Consider the following 12,242-nt stretch of genomic DNA (forward strand, 5'->3'; position numbering starts at 1 on the left):
CAGTAGATTGTGTGTGAACACTGTTTTTTTTTATGAACTTGAAATACAGGAACATATTTATACAACTTTCATTTTGAACTTCATGTGTTGTTAAATCCACTCCTTTTGCACAAGTTCTGAGAATAATAATAATTATAATTACGGGGAATGGTACCTTAGGGGGACATCTCCATAGGGTTGTGCACAAAACTTGTCCAACTTTAATGACCCCTAGCCCAATTTCCCTTATCCTACCCCCATGAATGTTGGTATATTTATGTTTCAGACCATGAGCAATTGATCTAGCTTATTTGCGACGGTAAAATTTTGCCTCTAAATAGGAGTTGTGACATTAGGTAGACATTGAAATGTCTTCCTAATGTCCGGTGTCTCCCTAAGGTATAAGTTGTGACGAAAAATGTCTCCTTAAGGGTACATTTACAGGAAAAATAATAACAATAATAATAATTATTCGTCAGATGAATTTGCGTCGGGGTGATGTAAATCAATATTAGGTTTTGCCCTTCACTGATGTATAAACACTGTATACTCAGTGTGTTACCTCCCGAGTAAAAATTGGAAAAAATCACTCATGTGGGACTCGAACCCACAACCTCCCACGTTACCCATTTATACTCATGGGTGGAGAGAGGCAATCGTAGTCAAGTGCCTTGCCCAAGCGCACAAGCACCATGTTCCCTGTCAGGGTTCAAACCCATTTACCACGGAACACGAGTCGAACACCGAAACCATTGGACCACAGCACCCCACTGATCCGTTCCAAATATCTCTTCTGTTTCACACAGTGACAGACAACTGTCACTAACTCTTGTGTTTTGTGTTGTGTGTTGTAGACATTAATATCGACGATGCTGGGACGTACGTCTGTGAAGCGATCAACGAGCATGGACGAGATGAAGTATCTGCTCAAATACGCATCACTGGTCTGGGTAAGTCCTGATGATCATCAAACTCTCCAAATGTCAACTCAGTTCTTGAAGGTTGCAGACCAGTAAATAAACTTCCATAGACCCCAATGGTAAATGCTCACACTTCAGAAATTCGGGGAAAATACTCACAACTCTCCAAGGTGTGCGAGACACACATCAAATTAAAGCTTATTTCATCATCTTTCATTTTCTTTTCAATTTTGGGGGGGGGTTAACTGATGACTTTTAGGAGAAATTTCCATCCGAAGATGATCACCCCTGAAAATAGTTGTGAAGCCCATCGCCATGTTGAAAAACGATGCCTACACTCCATTGCAAAATAGAGCGCTTTAAGGGCCCCAATTTCATCCAAATTGAACGGAACTACGAGCTCACAGTCCTGTGCACGGCTTTCACCCATATTTTTTACAAACCCTCAAGTTCATGGCCCACAGCATGCTCAAATACTGAAGATTTTGAGGGCACGCAAATCGTGATTTGGCCGGCGCAGGCAAATTCGGACCGATTTACTGGTCTGCAACCTATAGAGAGAACAGTTTATTGGGGCCCCTAAACATTTACAGTCTATGCTTAGCAGAAGGAGGTTACCAGCCATGATCATATGTGGTGTAATATATCACTGGTTCCCTGATCATTCTTGCTAAACACCCAAACTTGCTTAGGTAAGAGCGAAGACCAATGCATATATATATCCTGATCATGGAAATAGCTTAGCAGTTAAACTTGTTCAGCCATGTTTGGAACTGCAAGAAGGAGGGCGCAAAGATAAGATACAAACTTCCTTCTCAGAGCAGGGAGTGATTTAAAGGATGTCTTTGATAATGCTGATTCTTTATCGATGATGTGTGGTCTTGTTCTCAAGATACATGTGTGGTCTTGCCACCCAAGCAGTCAAGTGCTTGCAGTAAGCTTATCTCTTGATAAGCTTGACTTTTTTGTGTTAGAAAAGCCATTTTGGAAACATAAATTTCGGATTGTTTCTGCCATTTTGACAGTTCAGAGCTGTTTATGAGAAATTTGGCTCATTCAGAGTTTTGAAATTCGCCTTGATTGTTTGTAATAATGTTATGGGAGTCAGGTTGGCGTAGCAGTACTTTCCTCGCCTTCCACCGCTGTGGCCCAGGTTCCATTCCTACCCGGACCACATGCGGATTGGGTTTTCAGTCCCTGCCTGGTTCTGTGGGTTCCCCAGAATATTCTTCTGGGGTTTTCCTCCCATCTCTAAAACTGTAATTTCTTCTCATTGTCTTCTCTCTACAGGTTACTCAGGCTTGCGAGCTTACAGTGCCCAGAGCGCTTTTTAGGAATCCTTGGTTTCATTACCAGAAAGAAATAGAGTTAAAAATGAATAAATATTATCCACACTTATTACGGATAAAACAGTTTGTTAATAGAACAGTAATTTTGATGGCTATAAAGATTACTTCTATTGATATTTGTTTTCTATTTTTTAATTTTTAATTTTTGAAATCTCTGGTTTTCGTGGTTGATCTCAGTTCGTCCCGACATTGCTGACAGCCCTGATGTCTCTGAGAACATTGGCACATCTGTGACCCTTCCCTGTACCGCCATCCTGGGCAACCCAACCCCTAAAATCTACTGGTATCGGGACGGTTCACTGATCCGACAGGGAACCCACTATCGCATCATGGAGGATGGTGGTTTGGTGATACGTCCGCTCAGACTCGATGACGCTGGCATGTATAGGTGTGTGGCCAGTAACGTCGCGGGTAACGACACGTTGTGGACTCAAGTCACGGTCCAAGGTAAGAGAAAAAATTATGTCGTCTGTCCTTTGGAAAATGTGTAGTTTTAGTCACATTTTAGTAACATGATCTTGTCTTTTCTTGATTGGAAGAAGGACTATGCAAGACAGCATAAATAACAATTTTGAATAGTTTTTTGACCTAAATGTGAATTTTAACAATCAGCAACTAAGCAAAAACAATTTGTGAGAAATTTTATTTTTATTAAAAACAATTAGGAAATGTAATTTTGAAAAAAAGGAAATTGAAATGAAAAAATATTCCCTAAATCTTACCAATTTTAGTCCTTTCCTTACAGAACAACTAACAATCAGTGATACAGAACTATACTTTCTGAGAAACAATTTGCAATTTTCTTGACTCAAAGGAAGTTCAAAAACAGGAGAAGACAAAATTCAAATGAAAATATATCCCCAACATCTTAACAAATGTATTCCTTTGCCAACAGTGCCACCAACAATCAACGAAACAGAAACCAGCTACTCTGTCATCTACCGTGACTCCGTTGAGCTGTTCTGCCCAGCGGCCGGATTTCCACGACCGACCGTCACATGGTTTAAGAACGGCCTTCCAATCTCCACCAATGAGCTGAATCAGTACATCACGGACCAGGGCTCGCTCGTTATTACGTTTGCCAATGAAGAGGATTCTGGGACGTATACTTGCATGGTGTCCAACAAGGCCGGAAGCACAGAACTGGAGATATCGCTCTATGTTCTTTGTAAGTAGATTTTTATTTTATAAATTATTTTTACTTTGAGCAATGATCCAGAAGTCTGAGATTTACATTTTGGCATGATTGCAAAATGTTTTTAAGGCAATATATATTAACCAATGTTTAAAACATTTTTTTATTTTGTTAATTTTTTTTGTAATCTTTGACATTTATTGATCACTTTGCTTCTCCTAAGGTTCTATGTGAATGAAAATCTAGGAAAATAATTTTTGGTTTCTTTGGGGAAATTGGAATTTTCATTTAGGATTGATCACAAAATTCAGATTGAACTGAAAATATCTCATTTAAATGCGAAAAACGTTTTGGCTTAAGGCCATGTAATATTCAATGATGTTGATAATGTACATATGTCTGTTTTCATATCAATAATGAATTACTGGAGATGGTACATTATTCCCTGTTGAAGTGATTATGTAAGATCTGCCAAAAGCGGTCATTGTCACAGCAATGAGATCACGCCAGTGCAAACGTGGCCACCACTCACTACAGACTGGTGTATTTTTCTGAGCATTATTGTGTTGTTTTGTTAGGGAATTAGAAAAAAAATCTACAGGTGTGACTTTTATTTGTATGATTACAGTCCGTAGCGAAACAGTTGACCATCGTGAGATAACATTTATTGACCAATTTTCCTAACGATTTAACTTCGTTTTAAATACCAGTGCAGTACCGATGGCTGGATCAGTTGCCACTTGTGTGGCAAGATCCATCACTAGGATAAGTCCAGTGACCTCGCTCGCTATCACGTAACACATCGATAGTGAATTACTCCTGCTCATCGTCACTCCAGAAGATTTCTGACATTTTTACTTCTTGAGGAATATCCAGCTCAGATGTATAATAATAAAAATGTCTCAATGAACTGAAACCTGTCACTTCCATCACCAGTACCCATTTCATATTAGGAAAAAAACAAACATTTTTTCCTTATCTTTGTTCAGTGCCGCCGTCAATCAGTGACCCGCCCTTATCCCCTAACCTTGACGTCACCATCGGTAGCACCATTACCATCGACTGTCAGTCGGAGGGTCTACCCCCACCCACCATCCACTGGCTCCGTGACGGTACCCAGCTACGCAGCAGCGGTTCCAACTACGTCATTGATGCGTCGGGATCGCTGACACTGCAACGAATCTCCGTCAATGACCAGGGACAATATGTCTGTGTCGCGTCCAACATCGCCGGTAACTCCACCAAGACCATTTATCTTAACGTACAAGGTAAGGCATTGTCAGGTTGTAACGTCATGTTTTGAATGAAATTGTAGTTGTTTTCTTTTTGAACAGTTTTGTGTCGACAAAAAATTTCAATGTTTTGGTTTGGTACTTTGCAGCAAATCACCATGGCAGTCAATAGACCATTATCATGTTGATTTCCATCTTGATTTTTTCCCATTCAAATCAACGTAACCAAAGCGAGGCTGGAAGGAAAAAAAGTCTGGTTCCTTTTTGCACAAAAAACATTATCATTCAGTACTGTTATTGGATATAGGAAACATGACTGAAATGGTGGCAGCATGATAAAGGTCTTTAAAGTCGTCTTTAACCATTCTTGTCTTTTTCCTACAGTTCCTCCATGTATGGCAAAAAGCATTTGAATACCGCCAAAAAATTAACTGACAATAGACTAAGAATCAGAAGACTGTTAGACATGTATCTCAGTCTTAAGCACTTTGCTGCAAGTTGCCATGCCAGTGAGTTACTATGCCAATTCCGCTTCCTGAACCGTTTTAACCCGTTTCCATCCTCAGTACCTCCAAGTATACAAGAGAGCGGTCCCATCGACCTCACCGTACTAGCCGGGGACTCTATCCAGCTATCCTGTGAAGCAATCGGCATTCCCGCTCCCGAGGTCACATGGCAGAAAGACGGCGTCCAACTCCGACGCAATTCACAACTTGTCTTCTTGCCATCAGGAACTCTACAGGTTAGTCTTGATATGATCTGAAGTTTGCACAAAACAATTAGTATTCTAGTTATTTTGCATGGCTATTCTAATAACGTGGCGCGTGTGTAATGCTTTATAACAATGTCTTAAAGCGCTCCGCAGTTATTACCCCTGTTCTTCAGGCCATGAGACCAGTTTTCTGCAGCAGCTTATGATCAGTGCAAACTGGTCTCTAACCCCTACAGTTACCCATGTGTACTCCTGGGCGTAGAGAGGCAATTGTGGTAAAGTATCTTGCCCAAGAACACAAACACTATGTTCCTGTCAGGGGTTTGAACCCATATACCATTGACACAATAGCAGTGGGCTAATTAGAGCGGGCTTAATTTTGGTAAATGGGCCTTATTTACGAGTTGGCCATTTTTGTCGAGTTCCCTGAACATATTTCATTAAGTGTTAACTATTCAATGGGATGGCGCCAGACTATTTATGCAGGCACAATGCAGCCTTATTTTACTGGGTTTTTTTTTTAATCTGGCTTTAAACATTAGGGAATTTTAACATTACAAACTTAAAATTATTCATTGAAGCAGACTGGAATTAATTAGCAATTAATTTGCTTTCATTTCTCTTCGCAAGTTCCAAAAATTTAAATTTTTACCTCACTTTCATTTCAATATGGCCGACTCGTGAATAAGGCCCATACAAGAGACTTTACCCTCCAAACATGTCCGCCATATCTCAAATAGGCTAATTACGGTACATGCTAGCCTACGTTGCCAAGATTTTTTGATATATATCCAAGTATTGTTTTCTTGATCCTAGGTGCGCGAGGCCGACCAGTTGAATACCGGTACCTACATGTGTGTAGCCAGCAATGCAGCCGGGTCTACGTCGAACGTCATCACGCTGACCGTACACAGTAAGTCAAGACATTGAATCAGTGGCTACGGATTGTCACAGTGTTTCTTACTTAGCAATATATTGTAGCCATAGCCAATAACGATATGGCTTACATTTCTTCTCCATTATTGTAAAACTTTACCCACAGCATACATGTACATCTCTGCTAATATTTGCTGCACTCATCAATAGACTGATGCATTGAGCCCCGTCCCGTGGTGTTTTGACCAATCGCAGCCGTGATTAATCAGTTTGCGCCGGGATTATATTGACATTGACCGGACCCAGGCGCGGGATTGTTTTTCACGAACCTTGATGCCAGATGGGTTCAGGCCATAATCTGCAGGTAGCACACCCTGATATTTCTGGCCTTGCTCGCTGTGAGCAGATCGCAGACAGATATTTCCTCGCTTGTTGCGTGTTTGTCAGTCGTCCGTTCCAAATACCGCAAAACCTTTGCGTGTATACACGTCATCCGACGTGAACTGGTTTGCGTCCAACATGTGTGCACAAAAGTCTGACACGTGTGCACTTGCGTATGACGCATGATGCAGTGTGGCATTGGATAGGCATATACGTGTTGTTGCCGACGTGCGCAGTGGGTGAAAGTTTAAAGGACAGTCTGAGATTCGTTTCCTTTTTCTCGATTTCAGCGTTTCCAAACGTCACCAACTTTCAGAGCCTGTACGTCATCAACCAGACACAATCCGTCACGCTCCGGTGCCCCGCCACCGGTTACCCGCCACCTTCAGTCATGTGGACTAAAGACGGCATGCCCATCTCGGAGAATGACCTGGACCGATCCAAGTATGCCATCGACGAGTCTGCTGGTACCCTGCAAATCATTGATGCCAAGTATATGGATTCTGGAACCTACGAGTGTCTGATTACCAACGTGGCCGGTGGGATATCCAAACAGATCACATTGACCGTCAACGGTGAGTTTTACGAAAGCTGTATTCCTAGTTTCTTTTGTTTTTAATTTTTTTTATTCCAATAGCTTCAAGCAAGGCTATAAGGGACACTCTTGGCAAAGGGCTAGAAAGAAGGAAAATAAGACCCCCAAAAAAATCAGGAGAGCTTGAGGTAGGAATTGATATTCCTCTTAAAAGAGGCTAGATCATAGAATGGAAGGAAACTAGCCACTAGGCAAGGAGTTCCAAAGAGATACAGAATGTGGGAAAAAAGCTATTAGAGGAGCGCTTTGTCTCGGCACAGTTAGAGTGTATGGGTGAGAGGAAGCAGAGAGCCTGGTTGCACACTCAAACACCCAGACAGGAGCAACCAAGTCAAACAAACTGGTGGAACAATTTCCATGGGAATATCTGTAGAACAGACTGAGGGTGGCTTTCTGGTCTTTGATCAATTGTTTTGTCATAATGTAGTAATAAAATTTCATGAGAAATAATCAAGTTTGGGCAAACTGCTTCTGGACTGACCAACTGAGTAACCAGCCAAATTTGTCAAATAGATTTTCAAGGTAACGTTCCACATCCAAATAATTGAAATCAAATCACCTGAATAGCTCTTCATTTCATCCCCAGTTCCTCCAAGTACTGACGGCGACGGCGATACCCCCACCCTTCAAGTCACCCTGGACCAGTCCATCTCCCTTCAGTGTGACGTCATCAGTTACCCGCCGCCTGAATACACCTGGCTGAAGAACGGCCGTCCCCTACCGGCTGATCTACGACACGTCATCAGGCAGGACGGAACACTTGCTCTGTCCTCCCTGAGATTGATTGACAGCGGAACGTACACCTGCATCGCTAGTAACGTCGCTGGACGCACCAACATCGTCTACCGACTACAAATTATCTGTAAGTGAATCCAAAATTATCAGTGGAGTTATGGACCAGACCCCAAATTCATTACACTGCTAAGATTTTCTGCTGACAAAGGCCTTGTCCTTTTTGAGGAGGTAGTATGCTTAGCAAAGTAGGCACTTATTTCAGAGTCAGAATTTTGCTTATGTAACGCTAGAAGTTTACATACCTGTGTAAGCAATAGCATGTCTACGCTGTGAAATATGCTTACAGTAAGCACAGTCTTCCTGCTCAAGTTAACACAATATTTCTGCTAACCGATAAGCACCACCTTGAATTTTGCCTTGATGTAAACTTCACTTGTTAATTTCATTCATTCTTTGAGATATCTCAGGCTACATTTGTTCACGTATAGATCCAGCACATGGTAAATCCTAGGCTACGTTGACATGCTCTTTTAAATTTGTTAGAACCAGAGGTCTACAAAGATGTATGCTACTTAAAGAGCTACAAATGACCTTTTGTAACAACACGCTCAGGGATCCTTTGGCAAGCTCTGAGATTTGCCTCAAAAAATAGCTATTTACATACATGTATATCCTATTGAAGACGTCCAAAGTACTACCGGTATTTGCATCGCCCAAACGTATGCCATTCAGTGTTGAATCTGGTTGCGGCAAGGGTAAACGGTAAGGTATAGCATGTTTGGGTTGTCCAATCTGAGCAGGTCATCGGTCATTTCAGTTTTACCCCCAACCACCCACCCAAAGGTTATTGGTTTGGACTCCGGTTTCTACGCTCGAGTATCTCTACCCCTTATCTTAACCTAGTAGATTCTGGAGCCAGAACAATGTGGTGATACCAAAGTGGCTTGTAAAGTAGCCCAGTATGTTACATTCAGTTTCCTTGTCTCTCTAAAACAGCGCCCCCGTCAATCGCACCAGGCTCGACCGAACTGACCTCGGAGTCCGGCCGAACCATTGAGCTCTCCTGCGAAGTGGACGGTATCCCGACTCCCATGGTCCAGTGGCACAAGCACGGCGTACCCCTGGACATAGACAACGATCCCAGAATAAATAGACTGGTGGCCGGCTCTCTCAGGATCCAAGGTGTGATAGAAGAGGATAGCGGAGAGTATGAATGCTATGCCATCAATGCTGCTGGATCCGCATCCAGAATTATCAATCTGAATGTCAGAGGTAGGTTTTTATAAGCGTTTCATTTTTGCTGGTTCCAGAGGGCAAGCCTATTGTCCTCTTTGTACCTACCTGCCTGACTGACTGACTGACTGACTATTACTTGTGAATGAGGAGTGCTGTCGTATAGGATTACCCCGTAAGGTCAATGAATGGGCTACATCTGTCCCATGGTTGTAGACCAGATACATGAAAAGACTTCCAGTGAATAACCATTTTGAATCATTTCGGGCGATTCACAATGCAGTGCACCACCAAGAGTTTGCCACGGAGAGTTCGTTTTTCAAGGTCACTTTCGACAAATCATGGCCCATTTGAACGAGTGTCAGTAAAAAACTTGAGCTAATTTGTTATAGATTGGGGCAAAGCGTTCTGCCGCCTTACAAAAAACTCAATATTGATAAAACAAAAGAAAAGGGCAAACAGATACTCGAATCATACGCTTACGAACTTTCTGTCCGGAAAACATAACAATTTCAAATGTCCCGCGCTGCGAATTTGTCCTCTCCGTGGCAAACTCTTGGTGGCGCACTGCATTGTGAAACGCCCGAATTGAAACAAATTGTGTGGGCTCTGGGACCTGCTATACTAACCTTGTCTGTCTTATCAAATTAGGTTGTGCCCTTCACCGACGTTTATGTACACCGAGTGAAAGTTGGAAAAAAATCACTCGGGTGGGACTCGAACCCACGACTTCCTGCTTTCTAGTGCCGACGTCTTACCACTCGACCACCGAGCTTGTGGGATTGTTTACCAATAACAACTGTAAAAGAAATTTTGTATGATGTGTCATGTATTGCTCTAGAGTGGAAAAAAGCCCAAGGATGATTAAGAAATGCTAACTTTTGAGATATTTGGTTAGCCGAGATAGAAAAATCTGAGAAAAGCCCAGAATCCGAAAGAAATTGAAAACTTAATTTTATGGCGTAGGCTGGATCGGAACCCAGGCCAAAGATTATGACGGCCAATACAAGAAATGGTGCTTCTATCTCTTCTTTGTATACTCGTAACAGTTCTTTTTGGCACATTTTCTGAATTGTTTATGTTTTCATTTTTTTTACGCAAAGCAAAGAAATATCTTTAAAAAAAATTTGTTTTCTCCACTTTCTGCCTCTAGTTTCCCCCACCATCCTTGAGACACCGAGGCTGTACACGGTCAAGGTTCGTTTCCCGGTCACCCTCCTGTGTCCCGTCACCGGTACCCCGCAGCCTGAGATCACCTGGCTCAAGAACGGCGAAGAGATCGAGGATATTCGCTACTTTAAAACTCCAGAGGGCTCCCTCCGTATCGCATCCACAGTTCGGGATGACGATGCTGTCTTCACGTGTGTCGCTAAGAACGAGGCCGGGACTACCTACAGGGACTTCCGATTGACTATTTATGGTGAGATTCATAAAAAAACAGGACTTAGTAAAGCTTGTTAGTGGTTCAGGAAGACTCTAGCTCAATTTTGTTTCCAACAATATTGTTGGGGAGCATCTTTGTGAATTATGAAAGCACTGCAACGGCATCATTGCAATAATTGTGGAAAAAATGTTGTATCCTGACGCCACGTTTTTTCATCATATATTTTCTCAATGAAGGTGAGTCATTGCAAAAATGTTGAAATAAACATGAATCTGGGGACTGAGAAAAATTTCCAATTTTGTTAGAAAATAACTTGAATATGCACTCGACTCTCCATAGACTTTGATCACAACCAAAGAAGTGGCGTCTGGATACTACATTCTTCTCATAATTGCTGCTAAGAAAAGCTTACAGAAACTTCTGTATCACTAGTTTCGACATCTGTGTTCTTTCTAAAAGTTTTTCAGAGCAACATCAATTACTCGTCTGTGTATGTGAGAAATAAATGACTGCCTTCTCCAGTAACTATTTTTTTTGGGGGGCGGGGGGGGGGGTGTTCAGCTTTGTTTTGTTTTTTGCCTTAGCCTTTCAATTTGGCACCCATTTGGCCTGAAAAGCATCTTCTTTAAGCTTTCTTCTTTTGTATCACTTTTTATCTTGCCGTTTTGGTATGTAGTTTTGGCCTCCGTAAAATTCATTCAAATCATACTTTTGATAATTTTTCATTCCATTTTCAGTTCCTCCTTATGACCTGACCATCGCTCCCGAGATGTACGACGTCTTCTTAAATGACCGCGTCTCCCTGGCCTGCATCATCGACAGCTTCCCGCCCCCCACTATCGTCTGGAAGAAAAACGGGGAGGAGCTGGTCATCGACGGAGAGGACTACATCCAGATGGAGCATTCCTTGGAGATTCCTAAGGCTAAAGTGGCTAACTCCGGCATCTACGAGTGTGTGGCGACTAACGTGGCTGGCAATACTACCAGGAGTATGACTGTGCATGTTATGGGTGAGTTTTCGCCAGTTATTATTTGGTGAACTTCAAGCAGTGCTCAAGTTGGATTAAAGTTGGCAAAATTGCCAATTTGTAGAGTGGGGGAGGGGGGCCTATTGATCATCCCAATGTGTCCTATGTTGAGCTTTAAAAAAAAAACTAAACTAGATGTTTGTGGACAAACATATGGCTGTTTCTCGGCAATTTGTTGTTGTAGTTTTATGTTATCTTATAGACTGATAGGACATAGATGTGCAGTAGAAAGTTGCATAGTGATAAGTGCCAATAGTTCGGTAGCTATGAGCGACGTGCGCCATCGAAAGAGGGCGCCCTTTTACCTAGCAACGACGTCCCATGGGGGGGACATTTAGCTGGTTGAAGCGCACCGTTCCTTGTGTGTGACGCACGTACACCAGGGGATTTGTATTATGTACACACAGTGGTACAGCCGCGTGTTGCGGCAAATTGCAGTCAGGCAAGATGGCGTTAGTCGGTCACCCCCAACTGAATTTTGTTTGCCGGTGAGGGGGTACTTGTGAACGGAGCGGATAGGCTTATAAATATGCACCCTTAATGTGACGTTACATTTCATGTGATGATGTCATCTTGACGTCACTTCAATTTCATCTATAACACATCCCGGCTTAGGTACATACCAAGTGACAACCAAATCGGACCTACATGTATAGCTCTGCAGATAAAGGCCATAGAATAAA

General features: G+C 42.3%; 1 protein-coding gene across 2 annotated transcripts in view; it reads left to right on the plus strand.

The window, feature by feature from the left end:
- LOC119734505 (hemicentin-1-like) overlaps positions 1 to 12,242 on the plus strand; it is a 97,574-nt gene that overhangs the window by 35,499 nt on the left and 49,833 nt on the right. For both annotated transcript variants that reach the window (XM_038208038.1, XM_038208039.1), the window contains exons 13-23: positions 834 to 929; positions 2,426 to 2,695; positions 3,144 to 3,416; positions 4,373 to 4,651; positions 5,182 to 5,357; positions 6,144 to 6,240; positions 6,875 to 7,159; positions 7,766 to 8,041; positions 8,911 to 9,186; positions 10,301 to 10,567; positions 11,269 to 11,541. In XM_038208038.1, the coding sequence (XP_038063966.1) occupies positions 834 to 929; positions 2,426 to 2,695; positions 3,144 to 3,416; positions 4,373 to 4,651; positions 5,182 to 5,357; positions 6,144 to 6,240; positions 6,875 to 7,159; positions 7,766 to 8,041; positions 8,911 to 9,186; positions 10,301 to 10,567; positions 11,269 to 11,541 (2,568 nt within the window). The remainder of the gene's footprint in view (positions 1 to 833; positions 930 to 2,425; positions 2,696 to 3,143; positions 3,417 to 4,372; positions 4,652 to 5,181; positions 5,358 to 6,143; positions 6,241 to 6,874; positions 7,160 to 7,765; positions 8,042 to 8,910; positions 9,187 to 10,300; positions 10,568 to 11,268; positions 11,542 to 12,242) is intronic.

The sequence above is a fragment of the Patiria miniata genome, unplaced genomic scaffold (assembly GCF_015706575.1).
Source record: "Patiria miniata isolate m_02_andy unplaced genomic scaffold, ASM1570657v1 HiC_scaffold_27, whole genome shotgun sequence".
Classification (NCBI taxonomy): Eukaryota; Metazoa; Echinodermata; class Asteroidea; order Valvatida; family Asterinidae; genus Patiria; species Patiria miniata.